At 33.5% G+C, this 18,509-nt stretch overlaps 2 protein-coding genes across 2 annotated transcripts in view; one reads left to right on the top strand and one right to left on the bottom strand.

Annotated features, from left to right (window-relative positions):
- Positions 1–18,509, top strand: part of LOC142232805 (pupal cuticle protein Edg-78E-like) — a 240,630-nt gene that overhangs the window by 85,219 nt on the left and 136,902 nt on the right. The gene's annotated exons all lie outside the window — the stretch shown is intronic.
- Positions 6,302–6,997, bottom strand: Cpr78Cb (Cuticular protein 78Cb). Its single transcript, XM_075307632.1, has 2 exons — positions 6,790–6,997; positions 6,302–6,731 (listed from the first exon to the last, which is right to left on the bottom strand). Exons 1-2 carry the CDS (start codon positions 6,805–6,807, stop codon positions 6,357–6,359), a joined length of 393 nt encoding a protein of 130 aa, XP_075163747.1. The 5' UTR covers positions 6,808–6,997; the 3' UTR covers positions 6,302–6,356.

Genomic DNA, 18,509 nt, shown 5'->3' with positions numbered 1-18,509 from the left:
CTCTTGGAGGAGCAAACTTCATCCTACCCGATTGAAATTTGGTACGTGGTGTTAGTATATGGTCTCTAACAACCATGCAAAAACTGGTCCATATCGGTCCATAATTATATATAGCTCCCATATAAACCGATCCCCAGATTTGACCTCCGGAGCCTCTTGGAGGAGCAAAAGTCATCCGATGCGGTTGAAATTTGGTACATTATATGGCCTCTAACAGCCATGTAAAAATTGTCAAATTTTATTACTATAAAAAGTTTTGTCAAAATTTCATTTCTATAGAAAGTTTTGTAAAAAGTTTATTTCTATAGCAATGTTTGTCAACATTTTATTTCCATAGAAAATTTTGTCAAAATTTTATTTCTATGGAAAATTTTGTAAAAAATTTATTTCTGTAGAAAATTTTGTCAACATTTTATTTCTATAGACAATTTTGTCAACATTTTATTTCTATAGAACATTTTGTCAACATATAATTTCTATAGAAAATTTTGTCAACATTTTATTTCTATAGAAAATTTTGTCAAAATTTTATTGCTATACAAAATTTTGTCAACATTTTACTTCCATAGAAAATTTTGTCAACATTTTATTTCTATAGAAAATTTTGTCAAGTTTTTATTTCTATAGAAAATTTTGTCAAACTGAATTATATACGTATTTAAACGGCCTTTTTTTGTTTAATATATACCCCTTATGGACTAACTGACAATTTAGAAGACAGTGTTAAAAAGTTTTACGATACCTTGCCATCGGCAAGTGTTATCGCAACCCAAGTAATTCGATTGTGGATGACAGCCTTTAGTAGAAGTTCCTACGCAATCCATGGTGGAGGGTACATAAGATTCGGCCTGGCCGAACTTACGGCCGTATATACTTGTTTTATCATAAAAACGAACCAAACATTAATGGGGAATTTTTGTGATGAATGGTGTTCTAGGTCCACAAATAGGTGTAGTGAAGTGGTGTGTATCGACCAATGTTTAGGTATAGCCCCTATATAGACTGATCTCCCGATTTGACCATGAACCTTTGTATGCAAGGCGGTCATGCCAATCATTGCACTAACGTGGCTTCCAACTATAAGCAGCATTTGCCGATTTTGCTTTATGTTCACTCGAGTACTGGGGGTAAAAATTTACAGAAATTAGATCTCAAATAAAATTGCACACTTAAACATTCACGAAACATTCAAACGAAAAATTTTCTCATAAATTCATAATCTGATATAGCCTCCATATGTAGAAACTTTTAATTTACCTTTTGGGAAGCGTACCATTTTAACCAAAATTCGTGACCCTCTAATGCCCCAATTTTTTGCCAGCTGATTAAATGTTCAATGTTAACGACACAAAAGCAAGAAAACTAAACAAGAAAAATCTATACGGTAAAATTCAGCATATGCTGCAAAGCCTCTTGAACAGTTTAAACTAATGGCGATTTCGATTGGGGAAAAATGTGCAACATTCTCGAAATTGATTGCCAAATGTGAAGGACATTATCATAGATTTTGGATCATGTATCCCTCACAACATTATGAATTAACAATAACATTGGAATGACACTTTAATTTCAGGGAAAATACAATGAGGAAAAAAGTAGTGTAACACCAAGGCAACATATTTTTTGCGAAACGAAAACGCCCTAAGTTTTCTTTTTATTTTACCATTTTTGTTGTCTTAAGGTGTGTTTTACTAAAAGCTTCCCTATTAAATGAAGCCCGCCTAAAGGCGGGATTGGGCATTAGAGGGTTAAGTTATTATGTCTTGAATTTCTATATATTTTCAAGTAACCCGCTACAAGAGGGTGTTTTCAGGGGGTATTTAGTTTTGACACAGGAACTAAAAAAGGAAAAAATAGCAAAACAAATGAAGCGAAAACTTTTACTAAATACAAATTTCACACAAAGTACTTCCAAAAATATGTATATTAGATCAAACAAATTGTTCACATTGAACTTCTTATGTTTTTATGTTTATGTTTTTTCTTAATGTCGTTTGTTTAAAAACTTTAGAAAACAAAACTAATTATGTCAAGTAAATTGAATTCATCGAAAAATATTTAAATATTTTTGACATACAAGACTTTTTATTATACCATAGTTAAGTTAAATATTTCTAAAAGCAACCCATATTTTATTGCCTGGTGATTTCACTTTCTTTAAGTGTACCACATGATCAAAAGACAGAAAAACGAATAAATTAAAATTCCAGTATCAATTATGCAAACCCCAAATTAAAACAAAGGATTGCCTCTTAAATTCATCTTCAGTGCTCGGCTTCTTCAGAATCACTATCAATACCAAACAAGTAAAAAAAAGTCTAAAGTCGGGCGGGGCCGACTATATTAAACCCTGCACCACTTTGTAGATCTAAATTTTCGATACCATATCACATCCGTCAAATGTGTTGGGGGCTATATATAAAGGTTTGTCCCAAATACATACATTTAAATATCACTCGATCTGGGCAGAATTTGATAGATTTCTACAATTTTAAGGAAACTTCGCAAACGTTTATTTATGATTTATCGCTTGATATATATGTATTACAAGTTTAGCAAAATTAGAGTCATTTTTACAACTTTTCGACTAAGCTGTGGCGATTTTAGAAGGAAAATTTTGGTATTTTGACCATTTTTGTCGAAATCAGAAAAACATATATATGGGAGCTATATGTAAATCTGAACCGATTTCAACCAAATTTGCCACGCATAGCTACAATGCTAAAATGTCAACTAAATCGGAGTTAAAAATTGGCCTCTGTGGTCATATGAGTGTAAATCGGGTGAAAGCTATTTATGGGAGATATATCTAAATCCGAACCGATTTCAATAAAATTTGGCTACAATGCTAATTCTACTCCCAGTGCAAAATTTCAACCAAATTGGGGTAAAGCTCTGGCTTCTGGGACCGTGTTAGTCCATATCGGGCGAAAGATATATATGGGAGCTATATCTAAATCTGAACCGATTTCAACAAAATGTTGCACACATGACTATAGTACTAATTGTTCTTCTTGTGCAAAATTTAAAGCAATATATAAGTCCATATCGGGCGAAATATATATAACAAACACACATATTTGTGCCAAAGTCGATTGATCTAAAACTGCGACTTTGACTTTGATTACAAAAATGTGTTCACGGACAGGCGGACAGACGGACATGGCTATATTGACTCAGGAGCCCACCCTGCATTTGTGCCAAAGACACCATGTGTCTATCTCGTCTCCTTCTGGGTGTTGCAAACATATGCACTAACTTATAATATCCTGTTCCACAGTGTGGCGCAGGGTATAAAAAGTGAACCCTCCAGGATACTAAAGCCAATTTAACTCTATTATTGTTCATGGCAATTATTATTTTTTAGTTAACAATTTTTCAATTTGAAATAATTTCCTTGAATTTCATAATTTTTTGTGTACGTTAATTAAATAAACTTAAAGCATAGAGATTTACCTAATTCGAATTTTCCACAAAATAGTTGCGAATTTCTTAAAATTTGTAAATTTTACCACAATTGCAACCATCTTGAATTTCGTATGGCATTAAGGACATTTTTGCAATTTTGAACTCCATTTTTTTCAATCTACGAAATTTTTTTTAACAAGTAAAAAAAAAATTATTTATGTGTAGAAATTTTTGAGTTTATTCGATCTTTCTTTTATCGAATAGATTTTAGTTTCTATTATTTATGTCGAATATATCATCATACATTTTTCGAAACATATTTACTTATTTATGTGATATTGGCGTTTGCAATAAAGTTTAGTTAGAAATGTCTACAATTTACCAACATTTCTCTTTCAGGTGGGTTTACTATTTTTGAGTGTACTGAGTAAATCTCTGAGACAGACCAAGCGTTTTTCCATTGTAAACAGACAAGATGAATTTTACTTACGAATATCTCCTGCGCCATAAAGTATTCTCCTCAAAAGCAAATAAATCCGAATTTGTGCCTTAATAAAAAATTTTAGTGTTAAAATGAAATTTCTTTTGTCTAAAAGTTCGTGCATCAGAAAAGAAAATTCTTCTTTCAGTATAAATTAAAAAAAAAATGGTGGCCAACCCAAGTCATTGCGTATCCTGATTATTCATGAAATTTTCAGCTTACCCTGAAAGAAGAGTTTCCTTTTCCGAGGAACTAAATTGTATATTTCTTTTAACGGTAAAAATTGTTTTGAACACAAATAAACGAGTTTAAAACAAGTATATACGGCCGTAAGTTCGGCCAGGCCGAAGCTTATGTACCCTCCATCATGGATTGCGTAGAAACTTCATCTAAACACAGCCATCCACAATCGAATTACTTAAGTTGCGGTAACGCTTGCCGATGGCAAGGTATCTTAAAACCTCCTAACACAATCTTCTAAATTGTATGTAAGTCCATACGTGGTATATATTAAATCAAAAAAGATCGATCCATTACGTATATAATTCAGTTTGACAAAGTAGACATAAAATTTTGACAAAATTTTCTACAGAAATAAAATTTTAACATTATTTTCTATAGAAATAATATTTTCACAAAATTTTCTATAGAAATAAAAATTTTGACAAAATTTTCAATAGAAATAAAATTTTGACAAAATTTTCTATAGAAATAAAATTTTGACAATGATGAAAATTTTATTATGAACCGAATAAAATTTTAACAAAATTTTCTCTAGAAATAAAATTTTGACAAAATTTTCTATAGAAATAAAATTTTGGTAGATTATTTTTGGCTCTAGTGGCAACCATGATTATGAACCGATATGGACCAATTTTTGTGTGATTGGACCAATTTTGGTATGGTTCTTATATACTAACACCACGTGCCTAATTTGAACCGGATCGGGTGAATTTTGCTCCTCCAAGAGGCTCCGGAGGTCAAATCTGGAGAATGTTTTATATGGGGGCTATATATAATTATGGACCGATATGTACCATGGACCGATATGCACGGTTGTTAAAGATCATATACTAACACCATGTTCCAAATTACAACCGGATTGGATGAAATTTGCTTCTCTTGGAGACTTCGCAAGCCAAATCTGGGGATCGGTTTATATGTGGGCTATATATAATTATGAACCGATGTGGACCAATTTTTGCATGGTTGTTAGAGACCATATACCAACATCATGTACCAAATTTCAGCCGGATCGGATGAAATTTGCTTCTCTTTGAGGCTCTGCAAGCCAAATCTGGGGATCGGTTTATATGGGGGCTATATATAATTATGGACCGATGTGAACCAATTTTTGCATGGTTGTTAGAGACCATATACCAACACCATGTACCAAATTTCAGCCGGATCGGATGAAATTTGCTTCTCTTTTAGGCTCCGAAAGCCAAATCTGGGGATCGGTTTATATGGGGGCTATATATAATTATGGACCGATGTGGACCAATTTTTGCATGGTTGTTGGAGACCATATACCAACACCAGATACCAAATTTCAGCCGGATCGGATGAAATAGGCTTCTGTTAGAGGCTCCACAAACCAAATCTGAGGGTCCCTTTATATGGGGGCTATACGTAAAAGTGGACCGATATGGACCATTTTCAATACCGTCCGACCTACATCGATAACAACTACTTGTGCCAAGTTTCAAGTCGATAGCTTGTTTCGTTCGGAAGTTAGCGTGATTTCAACAGACGGACGGACGGACATGCTTAGATCGACTCAGAATTTCACCACGACCCAGAATATATATACTTTATGGGGTCTTAGAACAATATTTCGATGTGTTACAAACGGAATGACAAAGTTAATATACCCCCATCCTATGATGGAGGGTATAAAAACGGTTTAAATCATTGGGCATAAAATCGTTGATAATTGTTCCCAAAGAGAAAGTGTAATTTCGTTTGTCTAAAATTTCGTTCCGAAGGAAAGTATTTTTTCTTTGGATGCATTTAGTTCATAAAAGCGTTCATTTCATTGTAAAATTTCAAACATTGCAAAATCTAAAAGAGAATATATATTTTTTCAATTAGAATAAAATCATTATAGCATAAATAATTAATACGATGTTTTTTTTTTTTCTTTGTTAAAATGCTATTACCGCATAGCCTCAGGATTCCACTCCACAGGTGAAGGTTGTTGCCCGAGCCAAACTCATTGATATTCACAATTCCACAAAAAATGATTATTAAACTTTTCTTCTGTTTTGTTTTTTAATTGACTATAAATAATTTATTCTCGCATAAAATACTGATCACTTAACATAGCAAAAAACATAATAATCATCAATATTTTTTTTTCAACAATTAAAAGGAACTTAATTAAAGCATAAAAACTATTCACTTAACGGGGAAAACATTAATCACTAAATGATGAATGATGAAACAATTATGGCGCAATATTTTCTCATACACTCCATTTGCTACGTTTCTGTTTCGAATGGGTTTTGATATATTCAAGTGATCGCAGGATATAATCGGGGATAGGTGGAGGGCGAGGTAGATGACGTCCAACAGCATGGAAACCCAATTCATCGGCTATATAACGAACTTCAATGGGTACTCCTTCCGGTGATGTATAACTATAGATTCCTATGGACTCTAAAGGACTGCCCGCAGCCTGAATTTCAATGCCATTACTGGTGGCAAAGGCATATTTGAAAACACCTTGATCATCAGCAGGTGCTACGCGAAAATCTGTGATTTGGGCTTCCCGCTCAGTTTGGGGCACGGCAAAGATTGATGCAAGCAGGACCATATATATTATCACTAAACTATTTAACTACAAGGATACAAAGGATATGTTACTCGCACTATCACACAAGGGTCATTGAACTTACGTTTGAAAGAGGCGACATTACTTCTATTTTATCAGTCTTTTTAGGATTTCACAAAACAAAAAAGTTAACTGTATAACAAGTTTTAAATATGCTTTTTTATGTTTGCAAGTCCAGTTTGAATTTGATCATTTGTCACAATATTTGGTTTTAATTAAACACAATTTTTTTTTCAATATCCAAATAGCTTAGTTTTTTCTCTCAAACTTTGATAGTAATTCACACTGTGTCCCGTATTATGCTCCCGATCCTTTTCCACTGGCGTTGTATCGTCTTCTGGCGTTTTTGTTGAAATGTTTCTGAATTTTCTTAAATATGGCTATAATATTTCCGATTATTTGCATATTTTTTGGGCTTAAAGCTTTTCTAAAAGCAGAATATATTGCCAATGCTTGATACTATGCCGATGTTGCTCATGATGATTATGATGATGTTGGGCCATTGTTTAATCAACAAAAGTTTTTTTATGGGATTTTTGGTTGTTTTATTTTGTTCAAAACTCTATCGCACGGATGGACGGACGAATGAACAGATTTTTACTTTTTTTTCATCGATCTCCCCATCATTGATTATGCATTGTTTTCTTTTCTCTCGTTTGGCCGGTGATTTGCTTAAAATTTTATGGCTTGTTTGTTAGTTGTTTTGTGCTTTAGTATACGTTCGGTTCGGCTCTGTCTAATTTTCATACTAGAACAACAATAACTCCTCCCAACTTACTATGGGATTATTTTTCTCTTTGCCACAGGTGGACTAACCCGTTTTAACACTTAGCACCCAATTTTTTTTGGACACGCGTAACAGGACCGGCCAGTCAAAAATGGCCGTTAGAAGTTGAGATCGGTTCGGTAGTCTCCACTAATTTTCAAATTTACATAGAAATATTTTCAACGATGGATTAATGGAATATAATATGAACTGGTTTTTGCCATTCATTCAAGAGTCGTCATCAGCAGTCAATGTCAAAACATAATCAATTAGAAGAATGCCGAAAATTAAAATATTGCACTTTAAAGTAATATAATTAATTGGTGACACCCAACAGGATCGGCCAGTCAAAAAAGGCCCTTAGAAGTTGAGATTTTCAACAGTCTACACTAATTTTCAAATTAACATAGAAATATTTTCAATGACCGTTAGAAATTGAGTTCTCAACAGTCTACACTAATTTTCTAATTAACATAGAAATATTTTCAATGATGGATTAATGGAATTTGATATGAACTGGTTTTTGGCTTTGGTCATTCACTAGCCGTCATCAGCAGTCAATGTCAAAACACTATCAATTAGAAGAATGCCGAAAATTAAAATGTTGCGGTTTAAAGTGATACAATTAATTGGGAACACCCTAGAAAACACCTGTTGCCTATAATTTTGGGTGTGTTTGATATTTTACTGCTGATCGGAAATACCCTTCATGCATTCTTGTTTTGACACACCGTGTCAAAATTAATAAAATCAATATATTTTAATCTAAAAGTGTGAGGTTTACAACTGGTATGGAAACAACTAAGAACGTAAAGATATTTTGTACAAAATCAATTTGTCATAGCCCAAACAAACCCGTTCGTGAAACGGTAATAAGAACAAAGTTTTCTTTATAAATTCCTAGTCGAACAAAAGCCCTCATTACGGATATGAGAAATGGACCGTTAAACTGTTTGAATACACCTGTTATAACTGAAATTACGATATAAGTTAAATGTTACTTATAAAATGTTACTTAACTAAAACTTACGTGAAAAAGAGCTAACACAAGATAGATATGATTATGCACTGAAAAAAATCACATCCGGTTCCAAAGATTTTGTCTTTAACAATTTTGGTATTGATTCCGAGCCAAAAAAGCGGAGAATACAAATAAGGATACTTTTAAACCAAAATTCTCTTTTAAAGTTGGGTTTTGTGTAATTGCTTCTAGGAAGCAAATTTTCATTTTTCGTTTTTATACCCTCCACCATAGGATGGGGAGTATATTAAATTTGTCATTCCGTTTGTCACGCATCGAAATATTGCTCTAAGACCCCATATATTCTGGGTCGTGGTGAAATTCTGAGTCGATCTGAAATTCTGAGTCGTCTGTTGAAATCACGCTAACTTCCAAACGAAACAAGTATCGACTTGAAACTTGGCACAAGTAGTTGTTATTGATGTAGGTCGGATGCTATTGCAAATGGGCCATATCGGTCCACTTTTACGTATAGCCCCCATATAAACGGACCCCCAAATTTGGCTTGCGAATCCTCTAAGAGAAACCAATTTCATCCGATCTGGCTGAAATTTGGTACATGGTGTTGGTATGTGGTCTCTAACAACCATGTACCAATTGGTCCACATCGGTCCATAATTATATATAGCCTCCATATAAACCGATCCCCAGATTTGGCTTGCGGAGCCTCATAAAGAAGCAAATTTCATCCGATTCGGCTGAAATTTGGTACATGGTGTTAGTATATAGTCTCTAATGACCATGCAAAAATTGGTCCACATAGGTCCATAATTATATATAGCCCCCATATAAACCGATCACCAGATTTGATCTCCGGAGCCTCTAAGAGAATCAAATTTCATCCGATCCGGCTGAAATTGGTACATGGTGTAAGTATATCGTCTCTAATGACCATGCAAAAATTGGTCCACATCGGCCTATAATTATATATAGCCCCCATATAAACCGATCCCCCGATTTGGCTTTCGGAGCCTCTTGGAAGACCAAAATGCATCTGATTCAGTTCAAACTTGGTACGTGGTGTTAATATATGGCCTCAAACACCCATGCAAAAATTGGTCGAAATCGGTCCATAATTATATAGACCCTATATAAACCCATCCCCAGATTTGACCTCCGGAGCCCCTTGGAAGAGCAAAATTCATCCGATTCGGTTGAAATTTGGTACGTCGTGTTAGTATATGGTATCCACCAACCATGCAGGAGTTGGTTCATATCAGTCCATAATTATATATATCCCCCATATAAACCGATCCCCAGAGTTGTGCCTTTTGGAGAAGCAAAATTCATCCGATCTGGTTGAAATTTGGTACGTGGTGGTAGTATATGATATTTAACAACCAAAAGTGGTCCATATTAGTCCATAATCATATATAGCCCCCATATAAACCGATCCCGAGATTTGGTTTTGGAGCCTCTTGGAGGAGCAAATTTCATCCGAGTCAGTTGAAATTTGGTACATTGTGCTAGTATATGGCCGTTAACAACCATGCCTAACTAGGTCCATATCGGTCTATAGTTGTATATAGCCCTCAGATAAATCGATCCCCAATCACACAGAAATTGGACCATATCAAGTTCATAATTTTAAATAGCCCCCAATATAAGCGACCCCCATATTTCAATTCTGGCTCTCTACGTACGGTGCAAAAGTCCACGATGTTAAGGAGTTTTAAGATACCACAACCCAAGTAATTCGATTGTGGATGACAGTCTTTCATAGAAGTTTCTACGCAATCAATGGTGGAGGGTTTCGGCCTGGTCGAACTTACGGTCGTATATACTTGTTTTTTTATTAATTTAAAAAATATATTAATTAAACTAAAAAAACATTTCTATTTAAGAATTTTGTTCGGAAATAAGTTATTTTTATATACATACTATTCATTGATTCATAAAATTTTGACTCGAATCCAAAGAAATATCCAACAACAATTGTTATAAGACTAGTTTACAAAAAAAAATTTTTTTTCATGTACATTTCATGAGATGTAACTTTTCTTATATATTTTTATCTGTTGAATTCTGAAAAAAAAAATTTTACAAAAATGTTTATGGAACATTTTTTTAGATATCCCATTATTTTTAGTTTTTCGCGTTTTTTTCACTGAACAAATTATATCTCGAGTTAGAAATGTCCGATTATATTGTTGTTGGTACTTAAATGAAAGGTATTTACGAATAATCGCGTATAATTGGATCTGTGATAAGTTAAGTGGTTCAAAAAATATCGATGCAAAAAGAGCAAATTAAAAAAAATGTGTCTTACAATTACTATTTGTCGCCAGAAAAGTATAAACCATTTTTTTCCACAGATCAAAATACATATGAAAAGTCACCTCTCATCAAATGTATATTTTCAGTGTAAACCAGGGCTGTGGAGTCGTAGTCTGCACTGAAAAAAATATTGTCGTGAGGTCAAAGATTTCATGTCTTTAAAATACGAATACAAATTTTGCTTAGCATAGAAGACGCATTTCTCTAAAATAAAGTTATTTTCCTTGTCCAAAAGTCGATAAACTTTTCAATGAAGTCGTATTGTCCTTATAATTAAGTGATTTGACTTAAAAATGGGTATCTTAACATGAAAGAAAAAATTTATAGGCTAAGGTCAACTTGACTTTAATAATTTAGAAAAATTCTTTAAATTTAATGAAATTGTCTTTAAATTTGTTGTCTTTTTGCATCTTGACTACAAAGCAAAAAATCGTTCAAATATAGGACATGTTTTTCAAAACTTTATTTTAAAGAAGTTTTTTACTTCAAACATAGCATAATTTCTACTGGAAGTCGAGTCCTAATTTGGAAAATAAAGTTAAACTTTATTTTAAAGAAGTTTTTTACTTCAAACATAGCATAATTTCTACTGGAAGTCGAGTCCTAATTTGGAAAATAAAGTTGCCGTTAACTCGTTTTTAAAGGACTTTGATAGCATATGAAGAAAAAAAGCGGAGAAAGCGAAAAATTAAAATTTGCTTCCTAGAAGCAAGTACACAAAACCTAAATTTAAAAGAGAATTGTGTCTTAAAAGTATCCTTACTTGTATTCTTTGCTTCTTTGGCTCGGAATCAATACCAAATTTTTTAAAGTAGAGACAAAATCTTTGGAACCGAGTATGCTTTTTTTCAGTGTGAAGATTTTGCTGGAGTCGAAGTCGTAAAAATTTTGCTCGACTCCTAAACTAAATTTTTTAAAACACTTCACATTTTTGTAACTAAAAAAGTTTTTACGCAAATTAGTTTCCATTGCGTTATACATTCGATCTATGTACGGATGACTGACTGTAAATGGAAAGCAACTTCCAATTACGGAATGTAATTGGAAATTTCCTAGAATGTTAGACTAGAATCGATACATTTTAATGCCCTCCACCATAAAAATTTATTTAAAATATTTCGAACAAACGATTTTATTTTTTTAATTTTATTTTAAAACCATATACCTATATATATGTATTGACAGAAAATTCTTTCAAAAATTTATTTCTATAGGAAATTTTGTCAAAATTTTATTTCTATAGAAAATTTAGTCAAAATTTTATTTCTATAAAAAATTTAGTCAAAATTTTATTTGTATAGAAAAAGTTGTCAAAATGTTGGTTTTATAAACAATTTTGTCAAAATTTTATTTCTATAAACAAAATTTTATTTCAATAGAAAATTTCGTCAAAATTTTATTCCTACAGAAAATTTTCTCAAAATTTTATTTCTATAGCAAATTTTCTCAAAAATAAAATTTAAAAATTTTATTTCTACAGCAAATTTTCTCAATTTTATTTCATACCGATACTTACTGCTAAGACGAAAACTTGTAAAAAGGACTAAAATTTTCCTATACCACTAATTCAAATTTATCGACTGATGAATCATAAATGCATTTTTGAAAAATTATTAATATTATAAATATTTTCCATATTTATACCCTGCGCCACACTGTGCCCAAGGCATTAGCTGTGCCCAAGATTTTGTAGAAGTCTGACAATTGAATGGGCCGAAGAAATTAATTTTTAAATCAAGTATATTTGTATTTCTAATTAATTCTTGGATTCATACATTCGTTTTTAAGATTGAGGCAAATTCAAATAAAAATTATTTGGATCACTTAATTTCATCATAGAACCAAAAATTTGTTTTCTGAGTAGCTATTAGATTATACCACTAGACTCACTTTTGCAGTGTACTTTGAATACACATTATAAATCATTTACGATGTTTTCCAAATTCTGACATTTAAGAGCATTTTTCACAATTAGTTAATTAAGCCATTTTTGTATATGTTACCTCAAGGGGTGAGCTTAATAGTTTGATTATTTGTTTACATGGAAATATACACGAGATGTGGGGATAATCTTCCAAAATGGGAATTCTTTGCATTGTATAAACTAAATGTTTTTCTTTTGCCATTTTGGCATCTATAAATGTACCGGTTTTTTATTAAATACGATGAGTAAAAATTAACGCATTGTAGCAGTTAAAACCAAATCAAATGCCACCATCGTCAATCATCATCAATGTCAAAATATTCTTGTTTAATATGTATCAATATACTAATTGATGACTAAGAAACGATGAACGATTTCCGCTTCTTTTTATGGTTAAATGAATATATGAAATATGTCTCTATTTCGATGTTTGTTTATCGTATGGTGGCAGTACACAAAAAGAAAAAATACTTTCCTCCGGAACGAAATTTTAGACAATAGAAATTCCCCTTTCTTACGAAGTATTTTCTTTCTAATCAAATTTACTTTACTTTTGTGACGAATGATTTAGCGATTGTCGCAAATTAATTTTTTTTGCTTATAAAAAATTATTTATGGATAAAGGTTTGTTTAAAATTTTGTTCCTGAGAAAACAAATCTTTCTCGTAAGCATAGACAAAAATATACCGCTAAAATTTCCTTAATAAAAATTTTAATACAATTAAAAAAAATGTTTAATTAAAACTTTAATTAATTCACTTAAAAATTAATTTCGTGATTGAATCCAAAAAAAAAAATATTTTTTTTTGTGTAAATGAAGAACAACGAATTCAATGTTAATACTCAGTATCACAATTGTTGAACAGCGTATTATAAGCTACAAATCGACATCAACCTTTGGAAAATTTTGAAAATGACTTTTAAACCTTTAAATACTTTACGGAATTTTGAAAAAGTGGACTTGTCGAGATTTTCTGAATTTGGAAACGTCGAGTTTTTGGCTTCTCGACATTTTTAACATATATACATACACGCAAAAAAATAATTCGCTCGTCCCAAATGAAACAACCATCGTTTACCATTTGCTCTTCGCTGTAAGAAAATTTATTTAGAAAAGAAGTATATACTTTTCGTGAGGAACGGTGATTCTTTTTCAGAAAGTGAACACTATTGCACAAAGACTTACGCAATTTTTTTATTTTCTGGCTAATTGTATATAAACCGACCCGAAGATATAGCTTGCGGAGTATCTTAGAGAAGCAAATTTCATTCGATCCTGTTGAAATTTGGTACGTGATGTCAATATATGGCCTCTTGTTGTCTTGTTTTAGATTAAGATTTTCATTATTCTAGATGTAAGTTTTCTTTTACCCTCCACCATAGGATGGGGGTATATTAACTTTGTCATTCCGTTTGTAACACATCGAAATATTGCTCTAAGACCCCATAAAGTATATATATTCTGGGTTGTGGTGAAATTCTGAGTCGATCTGAGCATGTCCGTCCGTCCGTCTGTTGAAATCACGCTAACTACCGAACGAAACAAGCTATCGACTTGAAACTTGGCACAAGTAGTTGTTATTGATGTAGGTCGGATGGTGTTGCAAATGGCCATATCGGTCCACTTTTACGTATAGCTCCCATATAAACGGACCCCCAAATTTGGTTTGCGATTGCTCTAAGAGAAGCAAATTTCATCCGATCCGGCTGAAATTTGGTACATGGTGTTAGTATATGGTCTCTAACATGGTGTTAGTATATGGTTCACATCGGTCCATAACTACATATAGCCCCCATATAAACCGATCCCCCGATTTGGCTTGCAGAGCCTCTAAGAGAAGAGAATTTCTTCCGATCTGGCTGAAATTTGGTACATGGTGTTAGTATATGGTCTCTAACAACTATGCAAAAATTGGTCCACATCGGTCAATAATTATATATAGCCCCCATATAAACCGATCCCCCGATTTGGCTTGCGGAGCCTCTGAGAGAAGCAAATTTCATCCAATACGGCTGAAATTTGGTACATGGTGTTAACATAGTATATGGCCTCAAACACCCATGCAAGAATTGGTCCACATCGGTCCATAATTATATATAGACCCCATTTGGTTTTCGGAGCCTCTAAGAGAAGCAAATTACATCCGATCCGGCTGAAATTTGGTATATGGTGTTAGTATATGGTCTCTAACAACCATGCAAAAATTGGTCCACATTGGTTCATAATTATATATTACACCCATATAAACCGATCCCCAGATTTGACCTCCGGAGCCTCATGGATGACCAAAATTCATCCGAGTCAGTTGAAATTTAACAACCATGCAAAAATTGGTCCACATCGGTCAATAATTATATATAGCCCCCATATAAACCGACCGCGAGATTTGGCTTTCGGAGCCTTTAAGAGAAGAGAATTTCATCCGATCTGGCTGAAATTTGGTACATGGTGTTAGTATATGGTCTCTAACAACTATGCAAAAATTGGTCCACATCGGTCAATAATTATATATAGCCCCCATATAAACCGATCCCCCGATTTGGCTTGCGGAGCCTCTGAGAGAAGCAAATTTCATCCGATCCGGAAATTTGGTACATGGTGTTAGTGTATGGCCTCAAACACCCATGCAGAAATTGGTCGAAATCGGTCCATAATTATATATATCCCCCATATAAACCGATTCCCAGATTTGGTTTGCGGATCCTCTAAGAGAAGCAAATTTCATCCGATCCGGCTGAAATTTGGTACATGGTATTAGGTTAGGTTAGGTTAGGTCGCAGCCCGATGTATCAGGCTCACTTAGACTATTCAGTCCATTGTGATACCACATTGGTGAACTTCTCTCTTATCACTGAGTGCTGCCCGATTCCATGTTAAGGTCAATGACAAGGGACCTCCTTTTTATAGCCGAGTCCGAACGGCGTTCCACATTGCAGTGAAACCACTTAGAGAAGCTTTGAAACCCTCAGAAATGTCACCAGCATTACTGAGGTGGGATAATCCACCGCTGCAAAACTTTTTGGTGTTCGGTCGAAGCAGGAATCGAACCCACGACCTTGTGTATGCAAGGCGGGCATGCTAACCATTGCACCACGGTGGATCCCAATGGTATTAGTATATAGTCTCTAAGAACCATTCAAAAATTGGTCCATATCAGTCCATAATTATAAATAGCCCCTATATAAACCGATCCCCAGATTTTAACTCCAGAGCCACTTGGACTAGCAAAATTCATCCGATCCGGTTGAAATTTGCAACGTGGTGTTAATATATGGTCGCTAATAACCATGCCAAAATTGGTCCATATCGGTCTATAGTTATATATAGCCGATCCCCAATCACACAAAAATTGGTCCATATCGGTTCATAATCATGTTTGCCACTCTTGCAAAAATAATCTAGCAAAATTTTATTTCTATGGAAAATTTTGTCGAAATTTTATTCCTATAGAAAATTTTGTCAAATTTTATTTCTATAGAATTTTGTAAATTTTTTATTTCTATAGAAAATTTTGTCAAAATATTATTTCTATAGAAAATTTTGTTAAAATCGTATTTCTATAGAAAATTTTGTCCAAATTTTACTTCTACAAAAAATGTTGTCAAAATTTTATTTCTATAGAAAATTTTGTCAAACTTAATTATATACGTATTTAATCGGCCATTTTAAGTTTAATATATATCACGTATAGACTACGGTGTAAATATTACGGTATTAGGAAGTTTTAAGATACCTTGTCATCGGCAAAAGTTACCGCAACCCAAGTAATTCGAGTGTGGATGACAGTCTTCAGTAGAAGTTTCTATGCAATCCATGGTGGAGGGTACATAAGCTTCGGCCTGGCCGAACTTACGGCCGTATATACTTGTTTAAGTATATGGTTATAAGGAGAGCGTAGAATGTGTATCATTTTTTATTTCAGACTTTATATTTACGATATTCTAAAACAATTTTTGTTATTAATATTGCCTTTAAATTGCTACAAAACGAATATTTAAAAAATGTTAAGTATTTTGCACCCTCTATTTTGACACTCACTGTATATATATATGAATAAATAACATCAAATTATAGAACTTAGTGCACTATTTGCAACTTAATATATTTTTAGGATCTTTGGATATTTTTTGTCGTAACCCACTGCCATAACGACAATAACTAGAATTATTGTTAGAGTATGCCTTTTTTTTGGAATGAGCTCAAGACGAACGTCTAATACATTTGTTTAGAAAGTAGTCTTTCTACATTTGAAGAATTCGTAAAAACCTAAAATATATCCATGTCACTGTATTAGGATATCATTAAGTGGTGTAGGTACTATTAAAGGAGAATATTTATGCATTGTATATTTAGAACAAAATGCTCCATTAACGAATTTGAAAACATGTTGGAGTATATTTTTTTGTTTTAGGTTTATGTTGGATGCATTTCAGTTGAGATTAAGACAAAGCGATAACAAATGTTTTCTTTTTCTTGAATGTCATTTTAATTCTTTAGAGCTTGTATTGTGTTTTGCCACTATATAAGTGGTAATTAATTAGATTTAGTATGTAAATCACATTTGTTTTCAGATTTTAACTTCCATATATGTATTCACTTTGGTTTTATTGTTTGGTCTTTCATATCATCATAATACAGTTAATTTTCATTCATATCAACAACATTTTCGACAGCGATATATTCAACCATTAAATATTTCGAGAAACCCTGGTTTGATTCATAATTGTTGGTCTAACATACTTGAGGTTTGTAATATCTAATTCTGAAATTTAATACGAATGTTCAATGATGTTATATATGCAAAAGTAAGATATGATGACAAAAGATATGGAAATATCGCATTGAATACACACAGAAAAAATTTTCCGTCGATAAACTAACGCTAAATTTAACTTATTTGTATTGGAAAAAAATTATTTGCTTGTATAGGGTGAAACGGTTAAAATGTGGTCAATATAAACTTTCTTTCAATTTTGCATTTAAAAAACCTGAACAGCCCTCATTTTGAAGGTGTGTGTGTGTGTGTAGAATGTTGCTCCTATTTTGATTTTGGAATTCACTCTTCGGTTGTCAAAATGCCGTCCAAGCAAGAAGAGCAGCGTATCAAAATTTTGCTCGCGCATCGCGAAAATCCGAGCTACTCGCACGCAAAGCTGGAAAAATCGCTAAAAGTTGCCAAATCAACCGTTACAAATGTAATTAAAGTGTTTGGGGAACGTTTGTCGACAGCCAGGAAGTCTGGATCGGGGGAAATCGAAAACCGGAAGCTGCTGAGACGACAAAGAGAGTTGCCGGTATTTTCAAGCGAAACCCTAACCTCTCTCTCCGAGATGCCGCAAATAAGCTGGGTGTATCGTCTACAACCGTGCATCGAGCCAAAAAACGAGCCGGACTATCGACTTACAAGAATGTAGTGACTCCAAATCGCGATGATAAACAAAATACGACGGCCAAAGCGCGATCCCGGAGGCTGTACACGACGATGCTGACGAAGTTTGACTGCGTGGTAATGACGAAGTTTGACTGCGACGACACCTACGTCAAAGCCGACTACAAGCAGCTTCCGAGACAGGAGTTTTATACGGCAAAAGGAAGGGGAAAGGTAGCAGATATTTTCAAGCACATAAAACTGTCAAAGTTCGCAAAGAAATATCTGGTTTGGCAAGCCATCTGTACCTGTGGCATGAAAAGCAGCATTTTCATAGCTTCCGGGACTGTCAACCAAGAAATTTACGTGAAAGAGTGTTTGAATAAACGTCTGCTGCTTTTCCTGAAGAAACACGGTTGTTCCGTAC

Source organism: Haematobia irritans, chromosome 4 (assembly GCF_050003625.1).
Source record: "Haematobia irritans isolate KBUSLIRL chromosome 4, ASM5000362v1, whole genome shotgun sequence".
NCBI classification, from domain to species: Eukaryota; Metazoa; Arthropoda; class Insecta; order Diptera; family Muscidae; genus Haematobia; species Haematobia irritans.
This window is presented reverse-complemented; position numbering and strand designations above follow the sequence as displayed.